General features: G+C 39.9%; 1 protein-coding gene across 2 annotated transcripts in view; it reads left to right on the forward strand.

The window, feature by feature from the left end:
- Nucleotides 1-22623, forward strand: part of vldlr (very low density lipoprotein receptor) — a 131715-nt gene extending 109092 nt beyond the window's left edge. For both annotated transcript variants that reach the window (XM_058996737.1, XM_034014912.3), the window contains exons 18-19: nucleotides 3944-4110; nucleotides 21521-22623. In XM_058996737.1, coding sequence (XP_058852720.1) covers nucleotides 3944-4110; nucleotides 21521-21553 — 200 coding nt within the window. In that variant the 3' untranslated portion in view covers nucleotides 21554-22623. The remainder of the gene's footprint in view (nucleotides 1-3943; nucleotides 4111-21520) is intronic.
- The last annotated feature ends 408 nt before the right edge of the window (nucleotides 22624-23031 follow it).

A 23031-nucleotide genomic window follows, 5' to 3' on the forward strand; every position in this document is an offset into this window, starting at 1 on the left:
CATACATGGTTAATATACTATTAATTATGGCTAATCACATAAACTGTCTACTTTTGCATTCATATTTTCAGTACTCGTTTCTCATTGCAATCGATCCTATTTCATATCAGAATGCACAAGAATTAATTCAACTTCCCATTCAGAACGGAATCCAACGTTCCAATAACTAATTTATCAAATTAGTTTTACCGTGTTAAGTTTAGATTGATCTACTAAACAATGTTATCAATCTCATTTGAGTCTATATTCAAATCAACTCAGAAATGGGGCAATGATCAAATTCTCTTCATTTGAGGTAACTCCTTTTTGAGTTGCACATTTCAACTAACAAAATACATTTCTACACACTCTGAAACAGGAAGTTTATATTCTATTCCTAGAACAATGTATCCACTAACTTGATAGCATTAGCCACAATTAATTTCTCAAGTCCATAAATTGTTTAATATTTGATATGTTTAATATTTAACAATTTTCAAAGTCAATCTTTTGGTGATGAACACTGCAGCTTCTTTCTCTGGATCTGAAGTTCACCAAAAGTAACGGAGACGGTCGTTCTTGTCATAGGCATTGTGTTGCATCGGCTTTCAGCAAACAATAGTTATTTTCAAATGAAGTGGCTTGTTGATTTCCAATAGTCTTGCAACATTATCTTCGACTTGTCGTAAGGTTTCCAACTGGAAATTGTTCCATTGATCAGATGTAAACTCGCAGTTCAAAGAATGCATTGCAATTGAAAAGTTAAGTAGTTAGTAAAGGTGTTCTCATTGCAATAAGCACAGCCAGCTGCTGGCTGTGCTCAAGTTCATTTTGTGCTAGGACATAGAAACAAAGACCCGCTTCAGATGAATGCGGGGTCCTGTTTACTGGTTCAGTCTCTCGTAGAGCAAAGCTGATTTCAGCCTTCTCAGAGCCTGATTTTAGCCAGTCTTCAGACCACTGATTCTCCCATGACTCCAGCACACTTACCCATTGCTTCTGCAAGCTTTAGAAACTTTCTTCAGAGCAGTTCAACTTCCATTTCATTTCAGACCTCAGAACCACTTCTCACGTTCTTTGCCTGTCCCAGTCTCCTTATTTTTTTAGTTCCGACCCATCTTGATTGGATCATTGCATTCATGGGTGGTGTTTAACGTCATGCAACGTACCTAAACGTTGGTTAGCTTGTCTCTGAGACACTACTTGGCCTTGCCCACAGCTCATGATTGACAGTTCAACCAAATTCTTTGTCTTGTCAAAGGTGACTGACTGCTCCCCCCCCCCCACTTTCTTTTGGGGGGGGGGCGGGGGGAATCACCCTTGTCTGTTTTGTCAAAGTCTTCCAGAATGGCCTGTGCAGAGATTTCACATCTAATCTCCCTTTGACCAAGAGAAAGGGGGGGGGGGGGGGAAGAGAAAAAAACTGTCAAAACCAAGTTTAAACTGTGCATACTACTATCCAGCAAATAAACTGATTTGACTGTCTCGTACACTAAAACCTTCTATACACAATAAGCGAACATTACATTTTCAGCATGGGATTATGTAAAAAAAATTGATTTGACACATGAGGGTAGATGCAAGTATAGGCACAGTACAAATAATTGCGGATGCAAAATTCAAATTGCATTGTGGCCAGGCAATTATTGCAGTGTTGAATTTAAATAGAAAAGTGTTATTTAAATTAAGGGAAGTCATTTTAAAACTTTACAATGCTTTAGTAAGACCTCACCTAGAATATTGTGTTCAGTTCTGGTCACCTCGTTACAAAAAGGATATTGCTGCTCTAGAAAGAGTGCAAAGAGCAACCAGAATTCACGGGTTTAAAAGGCATGTTATATGCAGACAGGCTAAAAGAATTGAATCTATTCAGTCTTGAACAAAGAAGACTACGTGGTGATCTGATTCAAGTATTCAAAATTCTAAAAGGCATTGACAGTGCGACCCAGGGGACTTTTTTGACCTGAAAAAAGAAACAAGGACAGGGGTCACAAATGGAGATTAGTTAAAGGGGCATTCAGAACAGAAAATAGGAGGCACTTTTTTTACACAGAATTGAGGGTCTGGAACCAACTCCCCAGTAATGTTGAAGCTGACACCCTGGGATCCTTCAAGAAGCTGCTTGAGATTCTGGGATCAATAAGCTACTAACAACCGAATGAAGACATTTGGCTGAATTATGTATCATAAAGCTGGAGAAGGATGCAAGAATATTTCCAAGCGTTGGAGTATCCCATTTTCAGCTATTGTTTCTATTATCAAGAAGTACAGGACTCGTAGAACTGTCACAATGCTCCCTCGGTCTGGAAGAAGGTTCTTTTTCACCAAGAACAATTAAAAGAATTGTGAGGAAGGTTAATAAAATCTGAGATTGACTGCCAAAGATATTCAAAGTGAATTGGCTGCAAGTGGTACTGGAATTTCCACTTCAACCATAGGTCAGGTATTGCATGGTAAAGGTCTCAATGGTCGCAGGCCAAGGAAAAAGCCACTGTTGGGGGAAAATCACAAGGACAATCGCTTAAAGTTTGCAAAACGGCATTTGAATGATGGATATGAGTTCTGGTCAAAGGTTTTGTGGAGTGATGAAACAAAATTGAGCTATTTGGTCACGCTGATGGTCCATTACGTTTTGGAGAAAGTCTGGTGAGACTTGCAAAGAAAAGAACACCATACCTACTGTCAAACATGGAGGTGGTAATATCCTTCCATGTGGCTGTTTTTCCTCTAATGGCACAGGGAATTTAGTTCCAGTATGTGGTTAAAAATGGGTTCCATAGCATACCAAAAGATATTAGCCAATCATCTGAAACCCTCTGCTACAAAACCTGGTTTAAAACGCAACTGGACATTCCAACACAACGAACCAAGCACACATCAATCTACTTCAGAATAGTTAGAGTAAAATCAAGGTTCTAGAATGGCATAGTTGAAGTCCTGATCTAAATCAGATTGAGAATCTTTGGTAGGAGTTGAAGGCTGTGCACAAGAAGTCATCGGAATTTGATTTAACTGGAACAATTACACATTGAAGAATGGCCTAACATCACTGAAGAATCATGCCAAAATCTCATTGACAAATATTCTAATAGTTTAAAATTAGGTTATTATTGCTAAGGTGCCCCAACTAGCTATTTTATTTTACTTGTAGGGTATGAATACTTTTTTGAGTTGGCATTTTTAGGGTTTTGCAAAAATGCTTAATTTAATTGTAGTCTAGTTCTTGTAACTCTTCCCCCCCCCCCCCCCCCCCCCCGTATATATGTTAAGATGTGCACGATAGTTTTTATACACTTCCTGAACCTTACGCTCCCTATGAGGGGTGCACCCCTCAGTTTGAGAACCACTGCTCTAGCCTGTGTTTTGTAATCACTTATTGGTTTGCTGCATATGTATTGTGGTGCAGGTTTTCAATCACCCACAAATGTAATTGTTTCTAGGACCTTCCGTACAATGCGTGCTGAAGGTGGATTTTTCTTGCTGGCATTCTCCTAGTGAAGTGTAGTCAGCTGTATCCTTAACACAGAATATATTCCTTACAGATAGCTAGCCCCTATCCTCTGTGCATTTTATATACACATAAAAATGTATATTCAAATTAGTTATATTGAGGTGTACATGATTAAAATTGTGCAGTTCGTATAGGTCATTTACAGGGCAATAAATCAACATTGTTTTGCATTATTTTCAATTCTATGACCTTATTGAAACCCTCTAGTGGCTGAATGTGTCATTTTTCACGATGCTCCAACTATGTTGCGTTTAATTATGAATCGTTGTATACAGTGGAGAATCATATGCAAAGGAAAATATCTGATGCACCATTTGGCTACTAGAGGGTTGTTCAATATTGTTTGTATGGATGTCAAAAAAACGGAACCATTGCTTCCTGTGGTTGTTTTTTGCATTTTTTTTTAAGATAATGTTTGATTTGTTTTCTGAACTTAATATTTATTATTTACAGTGCTATTGGCTATGGCATCTGCTGGTGGATACCTATTGTGGCGTAATTGGCAACGCAAGAACATGAAGAGTATGAACTTTGACAATCCAGTCTATCTGAAAACAACGGAAGAAGATCTCAACATAGATATTAGCAGACATACTTCAGTAGGACACACATACCCAGCAGTAAGTGGTTTTGGAATTTTACTGTTTTGCATGCCAAATTAATTTAAATGGGAAATGCCATCTCTGCAATGCAGGCCACTCTGATTCAGTTTGTTTGTAGTTTAATACTGTCCTTTTGGCTTGGTTTACATTATACTATTAAATATCTGTGTATTTTAGTGTTGTGATGGTACAGTTGCGGTGTTTAGTGACCAATTATTTATTTTCCCCCAATTTGGAATGTCCAATTTTGTTTTTCTCCCCACCGCAGTGGGTCCCTACACAGCACAGACATTTCTGAGGGTGTGTGTGTCCTCCTGATATTACAAGCCTAAGCCAGAATCGCTTTTTACGCTGAGCAGAGGTGGGCAAGCTACCGATCCCAAAGAACAGAGATCAGCCCCACTCTTTACCCACTCTGAATGTGCTTGGTGTCTGGCCAGTAGGGTTTGCTGTTGCGCAATGAGAAGCAATCCCTGCTGGTTTCCCATCCCATTATTTTATTACTGTAACATCTCAAAAAGCTCTGCAAATGGCCATGACATTCTTTGAGCGCTGGATGCCGATGCAGCTATCTTGTTTGTTTTATGGCCATGTTATCTCTGTGGTGCTGAGTCTGTGTATTGCTGAGAGCCGACCCCCCCCCCCCCCCCCCTTGGTTTTTTATTTTTTTTTATTTTTTTTGGCTTCCCTCGGCTCCTATCGGTCTCACTCGGCCATTGAATGCTTTTCTCTGCTTTTTCCAGAGAAAAACAAGTAGAGACCTGTGTTTTTACATCTTTTTGATGTTGGACGGTCAGACCGGAAAGGGAAAATTTTGTAAACTTGTGTTATCAGTAGAAAGCCATTGAAGATGGAGAAGAAATGGTATGTGGCAGGAAGAGTAATGTCCAGCGCAAAGCTTCAGAGACAAATATTTCCAGGCTGCTACGGCAGCCGAAGGCTAGTTGGGTGGCAAGTATTTTATTTTGCCTGCAGATTCCGAATAGATGGAGGAGGGAGGGGTGGATAGGCATAACCTCTTTTTTTTAAAAAAAAAAGTCTTATCGGCTAGCCAGGATCCATGGCCTGCCATCTTGATGCTTTTGATGGCGTTGGCGATTCTGTAGCTGGCAAAAGGAGGTGCTGAGAATGGACCAACCATGAATCCTTTGTAAACTTCTGCTTGAATTAAGGAGCTGGTTATTGAATTTGCTGGTTACGAGCGGATGTTGCAGATGCATAATGAGGCGGGAACGGTAGATAAGCCGGTGGAAAATCCATTTTGGAGGCTGTCTGAGGTAGGAAACAAATTGCTTATCTGGATGGTGATGAAGGGCTTCAGCTAAAGCTGCCCTGTATCGGGGTGGATACTTGCATGAGAGATGATGCTGTAGATACAGGTTGTATTAAAGTTGTTGCAGATCTGCCTGTTGCCTGAAATGTTGCGTCCGTATTTGTCTGTGGCTGTCGGGTGGAGCAGAGTCGTGGATTCGGTTGGGAGCTCAGATTCTGGTGTTGAAACGAGGAGGGGTAGTGCGGTGGTCTTGACGGTACAAGGTTGATTTGCTGACTGTGCTTTTGGACACAGTGATGTGGAATGGGCAGTGGAGGCGCACACTCCGCAGGCGTTGATTCGCAGACAACTTAAAATCCTGTTAAACAGATCTGGACAGGAGCAATATTTGATCTGTTGCAGCTTTTGCTGAAAATGATTTATGGCAGGGGTGCCAAACTGTCTCGCGAGCTGCATGCGGCTCTTCTCCACTTGTTGTGCTGATCGCGGTGAAAAGCTAGGTAACGTATTGTGGCTTGATAACTGGAGGAAGAGAAGAAAGAATAAAACACAAGAAATAAAGTAGTAAAATACATGTTTTGTTTGCTTTCTTATTTCCATTTGTGTTTACTGTTCTCCCTCATCTCTTCCGCCTAACCAGTATGTTTTGATGCAGCGGCATCAAGCGTGATGACCTTTGACACTCAACGTTCGTGACTCTCCACGTCTGCGTATTGTGCTCACTTTCAGTTGTAGTTTGTTGGGGAATTTACCTTGTTTTTCAAGGCCAGGGTCAATTTCTTTTTATTTACCGGTTCATTTTGCCAAGAAAATGGCTGAGTAAACTCAACTAAGAAAAGACGGTATGAGGATCAAAAATTAAGTTTCAAGGCAGAATGGGAAGAATTTGCATTTGCAGAAGAAAGCGGTAAACCTCTGTGCCTTCTCTGCAACAAAATGCTTGAAACACCACTTTGAAAGTAATTGCGGCAGTTTTTCATCTGAATATTCTCCTGGATCATCTGAATTAAGGAAGAAAGGTAACCACATTTTTTAAAATCACGTCTCAGCAGCCAGCAGATGCTGCTATCAGCATTTAGTAAAGAAGCTGATGTAACAACTGAAGCAAGTTTTGCTATTGTGTGGAATATCGCGTCTGCCAAACGTCCTTCTGAAGGAGAATGTATTAAGAAGAAAATTGCAGAATGGTGGCAATTTAGAATCCCAATAATAAAGCTTCAAAAGCTAGTAAGCCAAATTCCATCTTCACGCCATACAACAGAGAGGCACATCTCTCTGATAAGTGCTGAAATTGGAACAAGTATGAAAAATGTGTAACTCAAAAGCAATTCAGCTTAGCGCTCGACAGTCCACAGACATACAAGACAAACCCCAGCTAGCAATATTTGTTTGCGATGTTTTATCTGATATGGATGTAAAAGAAGAAATGTACTTGGTGGCTTTAACTGACAACCCGTTGTGCCGACATTAAGAATGTGCTGGATAACTTGTCAGTGTTGCAACTGATGGCACCCCTGCAATGGTAGGAAAACATGTAGGTCTTGTCAGACTTCTGAAAAGTGATCCCAGGTTTCTGGACTTTCTGCATGTTCTTTGTGTCCTCCATCGTGAACATCTCATGGGCAAATATTTAAAGGATGCAAATGATGTGAAGACGGTCCTGCAAATTGTCAGTTTCATCTACACAAATGGGGAAAACTCACCAACAGTTCAAAAATGGTATTGAAGAGCTTGATCTTAAACCTAAATTTGACAATCTTTCCCTATTCTGTGTGGTGAGGTAGCTATCAACATGCAATGTCTTAAGCAGGTTTATGGCACTTCTGGAACCAATCCAAGGTATTCCGTGAAAAAAAAAGTCCTGTCCACAACTGGAGGACCCACAGTGGCTTGCAGACATCACGTATCTCACCGATTTTTGTCATGCAGCATGTGCAGTGTCTGAAAACAGCACTCCAGGGGCAGGGTAAGCTAATTTCTGACCTTACTCGGACTCTCTCTTTTTAGTTTCCAGAACAAGCTGAAGCTTCTTCAAAGGGATGTTAAATCGAGAGACTTTAACCACTTTCCCTGCCTCAGAATATGGAAAGTTTCCCAAAAACAAAAGTAGGAGAGCAGAAACTCAAGGAATACAACAGCAAATTGCAAGGACTGCTGGATGATTTTTGTGGCAGATTTGAAAAAGTTTAAACCATGCTTTTTCTTTTCTTGTAAATCCCTTCATGGTTGATGTGGTAAGTGACGGCTGCCCTATCCCTAAACCCCTGATAAGATACATAAGCTGTGGAAATGGAACTACTGGAACTCCAGGAGGATGAAGGTCTAAAAATGGAGCACAAATCAGAGCTTGTAGTTGAGTTTTGGAAACAAGTTCCAGGACCAAAGTATCCACAACTCAAAAAAAACAAGCATGCGACTCGTATCAATATTCGGCAGACCATACTGCTATGATTCGCTCTTTTCTGTTCTCAAGTTTATTAAATCAAAACACCATGCGATCCTGACTGATCAACACCTCACAGAGCTCCTCCGTACTGCCCTGACAACAACCAACCTGACTTCAAGAGGCTTCCCTCCAGGATGGAAACCCACTAGGCGTCCATCAAAATGGTATGGCGAGTAGAATATAAATTTTTATAAGTGGTTTGTAGGCGCATGTTAAAGAATGTGAATGTTACACTGCTGGTCTAAGTGAATTATGTTTTGAACAATACTGTAATCACTTTCAAAATAAGCACAGTGCATCTGTCATAGCTTTCATATATGTCAGGTTTCTGGTTTTCAGTGTTTTCCGACAACTTTTCTCCTCTCTAAAAATTTACCAGGCTTTAAAATGGGCTTTAAATCGTTTGATTGTTGCTGTTTCACTTTTGATTTGAAAGCAGAATGAAGAAAATGAATGCAAATGAAAGCGCAAAATTAAGTCTTGTTGGACATCAATGCAATCAATGTTCATCTAAGAACGTTGCGTTTGTTAATGTTGTGCTTTTGTTTGCAGGGTTCTGTAAATTTATGGAGAGGGTAAACAGAGCAGTGGACATCCCGTTAACTTGAGAGAGCCATCGCAAATTCCCCCAAAGTGATTTTTTTTTATTTTATTTTTTTTATAGAAGGCGTGGATCTCTGGATTTTAATGTTACCGATTTTTAAATCCAAGTAGGCGTGACTGGAGTTGCAGTGGCAGGGATAATGGCGACTGTAGCTAGAGTTGCTACCTGATTTTATCCAGTTTGTCAAGCCCGGTGTTGATGGCTACGATGGCTTCCGTGATTGGTTGCATTAATCCTTTTTTAATGTCTTCGAATATCTCATGGTGCAGACTGTAAATGGGATTGGGTTGAGCTGGACTTGGAGGTTGTAGTGCTTCGCTGTATACTGGAATGTCGTCCCTGGGGACAGAGCGGCGTTTACTTTTGCTGGAGGTTGCCTGACTGCTGGCTGCCAAGCGAGGAAGAATCGCTGGTTCGGCTCTGAGATCTGTGCAGAGGATTGAAATAATGCCAGTCGATCGCTTCCTGCTGGAATGGTTATACCTTTTTTTGAAGATGTTTCTGGATTTTTGCAGTCTGCCAGTTCTTGTAATGAAGCAATTGCAGGGCTGCAGTGCTTGGATCGTGAAGTTGCTGAGCTGGGGGGTGGATGGCTGTAGTTGAGGGACCTGGCTGCTGGCTTTTGTCTGGAACAGATGAGAAGGGAAGGATCTGGCTGGTTGCCATGGTAGCAGGCTTGTCTTTTACTATGGAATAGCAAAATGAAGAGGTTTTGCTGTGTCCTGTTCAAGAACTGAAACACTTCGATAGAGGTGCTTGTGTTTAGGCTTTAAATAGGTGAGTTAGGTGATTAACACCCTATATGTTAATGTGTTGGTTGTCCCCCAAACCTCGCAATAAGCTTATTTGTCTGCAACTACAATACAAATTAGATTTACTTTGATAAATATTTTCAGTCAAATTGAAATCATTTGAATGTTTCTTTGATATTTCCACTATTCTTTTTGTAATGATTAATCACTTCAAATGATGTTTGTAACATTTGAAATGTCATTTAATTTTATAGCAAACATTCTTGAACTCTGTAGGGAGTAACATTATGGACTTCTTGCAATCATTGGTACAGTTCCAACACACCCTGGTATTACTACCGTTTTACAAAAGTCAGGAAACAAATGCATTATACAGGCACATAAGCTCATTCCAAGTTTGGAAATTGACTACTTAAAAAAAAAATAAACAAATAAACTCTGTAGAACTACATCTAGGACCACATCAATAATTTTAGAAGCAATACATTTATTTTTTATTTTTTTATTTAGTCATAACCAATGATTTTTACCCAGTTTTCTCCCCAATTTTTAGAATCGCCAATTGTGGTGTTAATCCCGGTTCACCGCTACAACCCCCAGCGACACATGATAGCCTATAGTATATGAAAGAGATGCCAACTGCAGGGATGTGCAGTTAGGGTAGGCAAGGTAAGCACTGCTTACTGTTTTAAACAAATACAAATGTATTTTGTTTGTTGTGTAAATGTCTATGAAAAAGATCAATAATCTTTTTCTATTTACACGCTCAAGCTCTATCGGAATGCGATATCCACAAAAGCTGCCTTTTCAAGCTGCTTCTCTTTTACCATGTATTAAGATAGAATCTGTTTACATGCGTTTACTCTTCTATGCACTCAAAGGGGTGAAAAAAGCTGAGGCAGTGACTGCTTTTGGTTCTGTTCGTTCTATCTGTGCAACGTCAATTTTGGTAGAAATCCAAGCAGATGTAGCCAATCACGTTAATCAAATACAGGAAATAAACACGGCATTGAACTGCTTTTCTTTCATCCGTAGTCAATCTGTCAATCATATTTGTCCAGCCATTTTACGGTACATTATCTCAACATCAGTGCACTTTTTTGGATACAAGTACTAATTGTTAAATAACAAAAAATTGCTTTTATATTTTTAAACATTGCAATAAATCAGTCAAGGGAAGTCAGAATGGATATCGAGACTTTGAAGATTTTCAAAGGCGTCCTTTCAAGAGAAAATAGTCTAATTCAGTGGGTGTGCTAATTCAGTGGGATTCTGTTTCCCGTGTTGTATTTTCTACGTAATGAGAATGTTTGTTTGGACAAAGATCGGTTACAGCATTCTTTAATCTATCGACTGCTCTAGGTAAACTATGAAAAATCTGTGGCTCATATCCAAAGCCAGTTATCTCTGAAAGTTTGAAAGGTAAGAATAGATTTAGCCCTAAACAAACAGCAAAGTAACCAAACTGACCATCATAACAAAAAGCTTCGAGAAAATCGGGAAAAGCCGGATAGATGCAACGTGCTATCTAATTGGATAGCTGGCCTTTTGCAGGAATAATGAGCAGTAGCTCAGTAAATAGTGGTAATTTTACATTGAGCTTGTACACCTTCTAGCCTTCTACATCTCCCAGTCTGCAGTTTTTTCAGGACTGTAATAGAATTCAAAACAATCCAATTCAACCGCAAATGCTTGGACGTTGAACTTAGCAATTGAATATAGTGGAACATGTTTTGACCATTTATCTACTTGTGGTTGGCATGAAAGCATAAGTCTTTTATATGGTTATGTTTTGTGTAGCTACTAAGTTTTACTATTTTGCTTTGTCTGTTATATTCTATGTTGTGCTTGTATTACCAATTGAAGTTCATTATTTAAACTACAGTAATATAGGGAGGGGGAAAAAACAGTATTTTGTTTGTTTGGTATTGTGGTTACCGTTCTGTTAAGTTTGCAATGCAGTTAATGTTGTGGTTGCTAGGTTACATGTTGCCTGATGTCGTAAGTGAGTGTGTGCATGTACGCTGAAGCAAATAGAAAAGCTCCGTGGTTAAGATACAAACCACACTGTTTCGTGCTCCTTTGTACAATATAACAAGTACCATAGAACAATACTGGTTTATATATTAAATATATAATGTCTTTCCAGTAATGTAGCCTGACAGTAATGCCTATCCAGACATTTCATTCACCGCATGTCACTGGCCAACTGCTATTGGAGGTTCTGTTATGGTGCTATGCCAAAGGGGTTTTAAGCGATTTTTTAAAAATAAATAAATGAAGGATAATTTCCTGTCAATTCTTTAATTTCATTAGTCTAAATATATATTTCCGTTTTAAGTTGTATGCCATTCTAACTGGCTCCCTAAAGGTCCTGGCAGCCATGTTACTTATCAACCGGCTTAGGGGTCCTTCAGAAACTAACCCTAACAAATGCCAAATATCTAATTTTATATAAACATTCAGCAGGGTGTATTTAACCCTTTGCAGTCAGTTTAAGTGCGTGTCAGGTGCGTCGGGTCCAATTTATTTTCACACGCGGTTAATTTTAGACAGTTTAAAAGTTTTTTTTTTCCCCTGAGTCAAATGGGTTTAAAAGGCCGTGCATATCAACAAAGCACTCACTAGGCATCTCCAGCCCCGCCCCACCCTTTCGTTCACTATAGCTTTCACATATGCTAAGAAATAAATAAGTCGTACATACCGATCAATCATCTCATGATCACTCGTTTTATCACCAAACGCCTCAATAATGTGATCCAAGTCATTATTTTATTACTATAACATCTCAAAGCTCTGCAAATGTGGTGATGCAGTAACAGCCAGCTTTTTTCCTTATGGCCGCCGTTATCTGATGCCAGGGGGGAGTATGACCTAATCATGATACGCCTTTTTTTTTTTTTTTTTTTTTTTCTCTCTGCTTTTTCCGGAGAAAAAATGACTAGAAACCCGTTTTTTGCTTCTTTGTCGGACGGGGTCCGACATTTGACCGGATAGGAATAATTACAATGTCGGACCAGGTCAGACATAGGACCGCAAAGGGTTAAATGTTTCTGTCTGCATTCCAACTTGGCCTTGGGACTACTGGTATCGTGCAACATTCCATAAGAAACCGCTGTATATTCATGTATTTGCTAAACATTTTCTGACTGCATATATTTTATAAACCTATTAATACATCTCTATTTTTAACTTGCGTAGTACACAAACGTTGAAATATGTACAGACAACACCTTGTTTTAAACTAAGTAAAAAATATATATATATATATATATATATATATATATATATATATATATTTTTTTTTTTTTTTTTTTTTTCTGCTGTTTGAAAAACTGATGTTTTAGTTTGTCAGCCTTCATTTGTGCAAAACATGCACGTAAACAAACAAGCCTCTTTTTTTTTTTTTTTTTTAAAACATATACTGTGGTTTAAAGTTACTTTTTTAGACTGCGTCAAGCCTTTTTCAGGTTAAACAAATTGACCCGTTCCATAAGGTAAGCCATTTGTTTTTATCCATTAAAATGTCTAATTGTCCTTCGATTTTAACAGTATATGCGTCACTTTAGCAGACATTTCAGTTAGGGATATAATTGGGTAAACGGTTAACCAATAATGTAAATTCATACCATTTTTATATAAGTTAACCCTTTGCGGTCCGATGGTTCCGACGTATACAATTTTCCCTTTCCGTTCTGATGTCGGACCCTATCCGACGACATCAAAAAGACGTAAAGCACAGGTCTCAGTCGTTTTTTCTCTGGAAAAAGCCGAGAAAACTATTCAATGGCCGAGTGAGACCGATAGGAGCCAAGAAGCCAAAAAAAGGGGCGGATCTGAGGAATACACATAGCCCTGGCACCACAGAGAACACGGCCATAAACAAACAAGATAGCTGCTTCCTCATCCAGTACTAAAAGAATGTCATGGACATTTGCAGAGCTTTTTGAGATATTACAGTAATAACAAGGACAGATCACATTATTGAGGAGTTTGGTGATAAAACGAGTGATCAGGAAATGATTTATCAGTATGCACGACTATGAAGAGGTATGCGAAAAATACAGCGAACAAGGGGTGGGGCGGTGCTGGAGAGGCAGTACTGAGTGTCCTGTTGATATGCAGTGCCTTTTAAACCTGTTTTACTGTGAAATACTTTTAAACAGCATGTCTAGAATAAACTGCGAGTGTGGAAATAAATTGGCCCTGACGCGCCTGAGACTCTCAATAAATGGACTGCAAAGGGTTAACATATAATACAAATTGATAAAATGTGTCTGGTATTTTGTGTTTTAAAAAAGTAAATAAAACGTGGTCTTTTACGCACTGCGTTTTATTTGGCAACACGACATTGGGTTAGGCATGATTTTAGTAGGCTGAAAACATCTATCAAACTAGTCTCAAGCTGTCTATTTCCGGTGTTTGTACGCGGAGCTCAACAGCTGGCATCAAAATTGAAAAGGGAGGAATGTAAAGATGGAGCGGTCAAAACAAAGTGTCTTTCTTTGTCTGAACTCCACACATGAACTTCCCGGTCTCCATGTTGCTTGGGTCAGGAGAAAGAACCAGCCAGGTCTTTACCTTTTTTTATAATCCTCATTGGTGCCAAATAAGCTCCTCCTCCATAAAACCCCCACCTCTTAGCCGTCTCGTTGTCCAAATTTCTCCTGCTTTCCTTGGGTAAGGACTACATGCTTTCCATTATTTTTGTTTGAAAAAAAGTAGGATTTTTTCCCTTTTTTTCTCCATTTTTTCTGCTTCTATGCCTTCCATCTGTTGTGTGGTTCCCCACTTTCTTCCATCTTCTAACACAAATTTGTTTAATGTGTGTAGACATGTCAGTCACTCCAACTCACAAGGAAGCTCCTTCCCCATTGGTGGTTCACCGTTCTGATAAAGGTCGTTCTACACCCTCTACTTCTGAAAGAGCAGGCAGCCCCAGAGAACAACGGGGTCCAGGTTTTTTCTCCTCCCAGGAAAAGCGAGAAAATCCACACACTCCCGCAGCAGCAGGGAAAGACGTATCGGCGACCACCATTACGGTGGCTCCAGCAGCCAGGGCTCAACCATCCCCTCCACAGCTACCAATGCCTAAAGATCTTTTTTTCAATGGTTAAAGGAATATGAGCAGTCATAGCAGGCTCAACCTTTACAGCCTTTAGCTCATACAGCAAGTTCTGATACCATTGCACCCGGAAGTACACAGGATCAATACTTTCCAGGTGCACTCACCCTAGGAGAAGATGACGTCATTGACTCCACCCCTATGTACAGAGATGCAGATGCCGTACTGAGAAGGATTTCATCCTCTTTCAAGGTACAAACCCAGAGATGTGCATATCAGGATGACTTCCTTAGCATCTTGGATGCAAGGGATAAAGCCTTTTGAAGGGTTCCCCTTCCATGAGGCGGTCTGGAGGCCTGTTGAGGCAGTTTTGGCAAAGATCTGCTATTCCTGCACCATGCCTGCCCAGAGTAGATGCATTCTACAGGGTGCCAGTGGATCATAAACACCTTTTCAAACACCCTAAATTGGATACCATCATGGCTACACTAACTGCAGGTATGTCTTCTAGATCTGCTTCTTTGAATGGATCTGAGAAAAAAAAAAATTGATAATTTCTTAAGATTACTCTGCCTCCACATGCAGCATGCAGATCAACAATTATCAGATCCATGCAGCAAAATACCAGCAAATGCTGTGGAACCAGCTTTCCACAATTTTACAGTCGCCTACAGCTGAAAATCTAGAGGTGGCCATGCAGCTGGTAGAAGGGAAAAACACAGCAAAACTTAAACTGCAAGCAGCATGTGATGCCATTGATCCTGACGCCAGAGCTGTGGCTAATGTCATCTCTGCAAGACGGTGCGTCCAAATGAAAACATCATCTCTGTCTGCAGACACCCAGACAAATATTGGGGATACCCTTTCAGGGTGATCTTTTATTTGGCACCAGCCTGAAGGATTTCCTGTCTGACATGGAGGCTAGACAGGTGATTTTAGATCTTGCTCTACTACAGGGAGAGGTGCACCGTGCAACAGGGTTTTTTTTTCAATAGACAAAGGTCATTCAAACTCGCAGTTGGCAGGGCCGCTTTCAGCGTGGCCAGGAGTTCAGACCATGTTGAACAGGACGTGGCTATTATAAAGCGGGAGGTAGACCCTCTACGTTCTCCTGACATTCTCAGCCTTCCACCTCACCCCCCCAACACCATACACTGCCAACGGGAGGAAGGGTGTCCCATTTTTTTTTTTTTTTTACCAGCAGGGAAAAAATTATATCATACCCTGAGGCTTATTCAACAGGGTTACAGGGTTCTGTTCCAGGTTTTACCACCATCAACAGGCATCATCCAGACAGTGTGTTGGGGTGTTTTTTTTTTTTTGGACTGGTCAAGGCCAAGGGGCATCTGCCTGCAAGAGGAAATAACAAATATGCTGCATTCCTGTGCCATAGAAGCAGTGTTCGCACTTAAAGCTTTTTAGAGAACAATTTTTCGAAATCTGGCTGCGAGTATATTCGTATATCAGGTATTGGGATTGTATTGAGACCACCTTGGTGATTTTTGGTCTGTGATGCTTGAGTGACGTTCACGGCCAGTGCCATCGGTAAGTGCAACCAGTTATTTTTACAGAGATTAGCAGTGTTTTTGTTTCCTCCTCTACAAAAGAAAAACTGTACTCTACCTATACTTTAAGAGCAAGTTAGTAGCTGTTTTTTAGTTTCTTAAGAGCTTTTCTTGAAATAGGCTTTTTATGATTTACATAATTTAAGCCACAAGCTGCATGTTTAGCTTGTAGATTTAGGTGTGTGTGTTTGTCTGACGGAATTTCATAATCTTTAGCGATTTTATCAGGATTTTTATTCCAGGGGTGTTGCTGAAGGTAATGGTTAATCCAGTGCTCTAATCCCCCCTGCAAAAAAATAACAGTAAAAAGTTAATGTATTAGAGGGTTCCCATGTTTACAAAACAGCAATACATATATTGCACTCTAAAGGTTTATTTAAAAAAAAATTGAGTTTTTTTTTTTTCTGATAGCCCCAAACCTGAGTTACACTGTATATAATGTCACTCTGCAAAGCACAACTGATAGTGGTACTGGTGTTCTATACAAGTACATTAAATGTAAAACTGATTCAAACAAATGAAATACTGTGTGGGTTTTATTTCTAAAACAACTGCATCAGTTCATTATTTTTTTTTTTTGTTGTTTTTAAAACGTTAAAGGAAACTATAAACTGAATAAAGTACTGAAAACAAGATTCAACACTATTCTCAAAACAGAAGGCTGTATTCCATAGTGCTGTTGGTCATACAGTTTTACACTTCCATTTGTGTGGCTGTTTACCCCAAAACAAACATAGTTCATGACTCTTGAAATTTAAATCAGCGATAACAGTATCACGTCTTTTAACAGCTTGTCTGTACAAGTTTAATTTCCAAATGAAATTAACTAGGGTTCCACCTGTAATTTGTAACCTTAAGTTTCTTATCAATAAATTCATATTTACTTTAAAGGTCTTCACACAAAGTAAAGTTTACTTAATTTAAAATAAATAAATAAATGCAGTTACCAACAATTACTAGGCACGAAACCCCAGACCCACAAGCAGATAAGAACTTGAAGCATTTGTGGAAGCACATACTAGGATAGAAACAAATGATATCCCTCTTCCCACAATACGAGTTAAATGCATTTTTGTAATGTCTATATATTGTGTATATAAATTGGTGTCACAAACCCAAAATAGATCTTACTTTTATCTTTTATAGTGTTTCAAACATGCACATAACGTACAAGTGTACATACTGTAAGTTACATCCCTGCTGTCTATGTATGTATTAATAAATACAGTATTTTAGTACACTTGTGGAAATTAACTTACCTGTCAAAGTAGTTTTTAGGCAGAAAAGTAGGACAGTATCCCACTATGCTTTTTATTCGACATTACTATCAGTGGTGTAGTGGTAAATAAGTGTGGAGTTGAACACAAACATGAACAGATTGATTGCTATTGTCTTTTCCAATGAGCATGCAGAGAGGCTGACATATTGCCCCCCTAAGATTTTGGGAGGGGGCCACATTGACCCTCAATCTGCAAGTCCTGAAGCAAACACTGAAGAAGAGGTCCCCTTATCTTCACAGACCCAGGGCCATTACTCAAGATACTTTGATACAAAAGAAAAACGGGGAAATTCAGGCTTATTCTAGACCTCAGGAACCTGAACAGTTTTATTCTTTCAGAAAAATTCAAGATGGTATCGGTAGCCATTATCATCAAGGCAGTTCAACCAGGGGACTGGTTGATTTTCTCAGATGCCTACTCTTCCTATACACAAATACAGAAAATCTCAGATTCTCCATCAAAAACCGCCAATTCCAGTTCAAAAATACTTCCTTTTGGGATCTCCACAGCCCCCAGTGTATTTACCAAGGTAATGGCTGTGGTAACTGCACATCTCCGGGGCAAGGGTATCCACGTCTATCCATACACAGACGACTGGCTCGTTAGAGCTCCTTTAGAGAAAAGGCTTTGGAACACAGACAAGGACTCTGCCTTTTTCAGGACTTGGGCTTCCTGGTCAACGAAGAGAAGTCGTCTCTCACCCCAACACAGTTTGTAATCTTCCTGGGAGCGCAGTTCAATACAATCTCAGGAAGAGTTTACCGCACAGAAGAGCAAGCTGCTACAATCCGACACATCGCAAAACATTTCAAAATAGGAGCTAGAATAACAGCACATTCCTATCGGCAGTTTCTGGGGCACACGGCAGCATCAGTCTTCCTGGTAAGGCGTTACATATGAGACATGTGCAAAGGTGCCGCCTTTCTTGGAACCACACTGCCAGACTCCTAGCGCATCAAGGTCTCCAACGCAGCCACAGAAGCCAGATGGTGGCAGCTTTCACCTTGGGTATGCATGGGGATGCCGCTATCTCCACAGCTACCTACTCTGTCTATATACAGACGCCTCCCTCTTGGGGTGGGGAGCACACCTAGCAGACGCTCAGGTCCAAGGCATGTGGTCACCAAAAGAGAAATCTCACAACAAATTATTTGGAGCTCTTGGCAATCTCCTTGGCACTAAAGCACTTCACCCCAATATTGAAACAAACAGTATTCATCCTCACAGAAAACACCACAGCAGTAAAGTACATAAACCATCAGGGAAGCACAAGATCATGGGACCTCTGCACTCTAGCCATGAACATCTGGAACTGGTGCAGAACACGGGACATCTCTATAAGGGCAACTTATTTACCAGGATTAGACAACAGTGTAGCAGGTAATGGCACCCCACGAATGGAGGATTCGGCCAGACATCGTAGAGTGGGTATTCAACGAACGAGGTCACCCAAAAATAGACCTGTAAAATACCCAGCTGACACTTTTGCTCCTGGTTTCACCAGGATGCAGCAGTAGCAACAGACGGTATGACCATTTCATGGTCAAAAAACCTGATGTACGCATACCCGCCCTTACCTCTAATCCCAGAGGTACTCAGGAAGGTAAGGAGAGATAGAGCCAGTCTCATTAGTAGCCCCCTACTGGCCCAAGAGGCATTTTGGTTCTCGGATTCAAAGACCCATGCACTTTCCACTAAACCCCGACCTGGTATCTCGGAACGGGGAGACTACTACACCACATTCCAGCACTTTTTCAATTTGCTGCTTGGAGATTGAACGGCAACAATTGAGGGGTAGGGGGCTATCCTGAACAAGTGGTAAACATTTTACTCGCTTCAAGAAAACCATCTACCTTTCAAACCTATACAGGTAAATGGAGGGAGTTTGTTTCCTGGTGCAAATCAAAATCCTTACACCATTCAAACATTCCCATCTCAGATTCTCATCTTTCTATCTTACTTCAGCCACTTATTCCATAAGGGTCTCTTGATGGCAGTGACATCGGCAAGAAGGGTAAGCGAGCTCCAAGCACTGGTTATTGACACGCCATATTGTGTGCAGAACTAATCCTCAATTCTTACCAAAGGTGGCAACTGAATTCCATATAAATCAAACCATAACATTTCCAGATTTCTACCCAAAACCTCACAAATCAAGGGAAAAAGCTAGACTTCATCTTATAGATGTCAGAAAAGCCCTTAACTTCTACATCCACAGGACCATCTGTAGCAGACCATCAGGGAACAAGACAGGAAACCTGTCTCGAAACGGACGATTTCACACTGGATAACATCATGCATTGAGTTCAGTTACAGGCTTGACAGCAAAACCGTTCCAAAACCCATCAAAGCCCACTTAGTAAGGGGAGTGGCTACTACTTGGGCAAAATTTAAAATCTGTTTCGATTCAGGACATCTGCAATGCTGCCACTTGGGCATCTTTTTTGATACTTTTATCAAATACTATAACTGCATGTATCTTGCTCTCAACCTAACTTTGCTCGTTCGGTTTTATCTGTGGTTTCTTCTACTAGCATCTAACCTACCACCCTTCAGTCTACATACTTTCGTATAGTTCATGTTGTGTGGAGTTCATCAGACGAGGGAAGAATACGAAGATTACCTGTAATATGGTTTCTTCATTGGATGATGAACTCCACACACCTATATCCCACCCGCCTGTCCCCTTTCTCTTTTACTATTTTTTCTTGTTTGGTTTACTTGGGTGAAACTTGGACAACCAGACTTGGATACGAGATGGGTGTTTTATGGAGGAGGAGCACATATTTGGTGACAATGAGGATTATAAAAAGGATGTCTGGGAAAGATCTGTTTTTTTTCTCCTGACCCAAGCGACATGGAGACCGGGAAGTTCACTTTGTGTGGAGTTCATCATCCAATGAAGAAACCATATTACAGGTAATCTTTGTATTTGTCGGATACCTGCAAAATAAAAACATTTTAGTTTAAGAAGCGGGTACGTTAATTTTTTTTTATTGCCACTTTTTAATCAATTATACTTCCAACCCAGTCCCTTGCCCTACCTGCCTTTGTAAGTTCTGAACTGGTTCCCTAGCAACCAACTTGCCATGTCAGCGGGATGCACTTCTGTAGTCTGTTGTGAAGGGAGTTCAAAACGTTGCTTTTATAACTATTAAACAATTGACAGTTTTCTGAAGAAAAATGTTGGAAACGGGAGTAATGAAGGGGAATAGAGTGACACTGCAGCAAAAGTGCCGACAATAACCGAAGAGCTTATGCTAAATGGCTTCCTGGCATATATTTGATGGCTCCAAGGACGAGATATTTGTCTTTCTCACTGACAAAATCGAAAGCTGGATGAAGCTGCTGTCTTTGTGGTATGATCCCGTAAACTGTGGCAGCCTAGAAGCATTTGTAAAAAAATTTATTTTTTTGTTGGCTATAAAAAATGTTGCATAGTGATTTGGGGCATGGCGTGGCCCAAAAGTTTGAGAACCAATGTCCTAAGGTATAGATTTTGGACATGTTTCCATGCAAAATAAAATTGGTCAATTTTAAGTTGTACCATGTTTTGGCCGTGCACTTCCTATTCCATGAGGAATGTGTGCCACTTCACATACTCATGACATGGAGAGAGAATTTGGTGTTTCTAAACTGCAGGGAAACCCGGCTATTGGCAATTCAGTTAACATTTTATAGCTGTAAAATGTAACATTTTATAAATAACTTGAACTTCAACTGTTTGAGTTGAAAACAAGTAAAAAGGTCTACTTAAACAAATTATCAGTTGAATAAGGGTATAGTTAATTGAGAGCTTGATTGGAATGAAAACCAGCAGACACAGGGGGTCCCCAGGACTGAGTTTGAGAACTCCTGTTCTAGGCTAAATATATTCAGTTCTTTCAGTCTATTTTCATAGCTCAGCCCTTTTAAACCCTGTGATTAGTCTGGTTGCTCTTCTCTGGACTATGTCCAGGGCCACAATGTTCCTTTTAGTACTGCGACGACTAGAATTGGACATCGTATTCCAAGTGCAGTCTCATTAGTGCATTTATATAACCTCCTTAAATTTGGTATTCTATGTTTGTTTTGACTCTCATTGCTTCCCCTCACTCTCTCTCTCTCTCTGGTTGCTAACAGCAATAAGTCTATTACAACACCAAGGTATTTCTCTTGGTGAGCCTGTTCAGTTGTATACATTTGGTATTTAGATCCTACCTTTTTGTCCTGGACAAGTAAGACTCAACACACATTTGTGATGAAGGGTTCAGAAATGTAAATACTTGACAAGACAAAACTATTCAGGTGTGCACTGGTTCAATTCAAATTATATTCTAGGTCTAATTATGTTATGTTATTTTGATTAAAGAACCATGGTTCCAATTGCATGATTCCCGTTAAATCCAACACAGTTTAATACATTAATCAAATAACGGCTTAATTTTTTTTTTTCCTTTTCAGATATCTGTGGTTAACGCAGATGATATAGACTAAAGCTCCTCCGTCCCCAATCCAGACTTTGAAGTTGATGTTCTTTTGGGAACCAGACCAATGGCTTCTACCAGAGCAACATCCAGATGCCTTAACTGATTTAAAGTTGGTCTGGGTGTTTCATTGATTTTGTAGCAAGACAACAAACTATGTCCTTGAAACCATGGATCATGCCTGCATGATGTTCTATAAGGACATGTTGAAATATCTGTTTACTGTCCTCCTTTCTTTATAGTTACATGGGTCAAAGTTGAGTTTCCATGATCAGAGGGTTCCATACATTTCTAGATAATTATAAGACAACAGACCCATATATGACATCATCCTGTGGGCATGTTCGATGAGGCCATCAATAACAATGCAATGTAGTTACATTTTGTCCACAAAACAGTCTAAAATGTTAGCTCCTTACACACCTCTAAATCAAGCCATATTTTGGTGGAAACTGGCTGTATAAGACAGTGGTTCCCAACCCTGGTTGCGGGGACTACCTGTGTCTGCTGGTTTTCATTCCAACTGAGCTCTCAATTACTTACTTAATTATACCCCTACTGAACTGATAATTTGCTCAATTAAACTTTTTTAATTTTTTTCAGCTCTAAACAGTTGCAGATTTCAAGTTAGCTACAACATTTTATAAGTAACTTGAACTGTTTTAAGAACTGACAATTAAAGGTCTAATTGAGCAAATGATCAGTTCAATTAAGGGTCTAGTTATGTAGAGCTCAGTTGGAATGAAAACCAGCAGACACGGGGTCCCCAGGACCAGGGTTGGGAACCAGCTGTTAAATTCACATCATCCAGTTTAAGCACTTTGATCTACTGTACCTGTAAATAATATATTGTAAACATTTGACAGATGTTTGTTGTGTGGGAGTTTGGTTTTTTTTTTGCAATGCTTAGGAATATATCCAGAGTAGGAATACAGTCCTATATAAAATTGAATTAATTTGTTTAAATATTTTGTATGTACTGTTTCAGTGACCTTTTTATAAGGTGTGCAGGGTACTTGCGCTGTACTGTTGTGAGCAAAACATTTGCAATCATTTCAATAAAAAAAAATAAAATGTTAAGTGTCTTTTTTATTTAGCCAGTGTTCCCTGCAGTGCTAGCGCCAAGTCAAGCCCATTAGCAAACCCAGACCTTGTACCGCTACTGTGGTCACACAGAGAAGGGACACTTCTTCGTAATAATATATGGAGGAGCTGGGAGACCTGCTCCACCTAAGCTCAAACTTAAAACCTGCTGCTGTGCCATGTATTACAGAAACAAGAATTTGTTAAATAAGTATAGAAGTGTACTATCAAGCACTAAGCTGCAATCTCCTGACTCCTGCAGCTAACCAGCCTTGGTTGCAAGTTTGTTCTTTTGAGACAAATACATGTGGCTTAAATGTCAGTTTTCCTGATCGTTGAGCTGTCCTGCCGTGTATCTAAAGGGCCATGGAATTGTCAAAAAAAAAAAAAAAAGTGCTAGGATGG

This window comes from Acipenser ruthenus, chromosome 2, assembly GCF_902713425.1.
Source record: "Acipenser ruthenus chromosome 2, fAciRut3.2 maternal haplotype, whole genome shotgun sequence".
NCBI classification, from domain to species: domain Eukaryota; kingdom Metazoa; phylum Chordata; class Actinopteri; order Acipenseriformes; family Acipenseridae; genus Acipenser; species Acipenser ruthenus.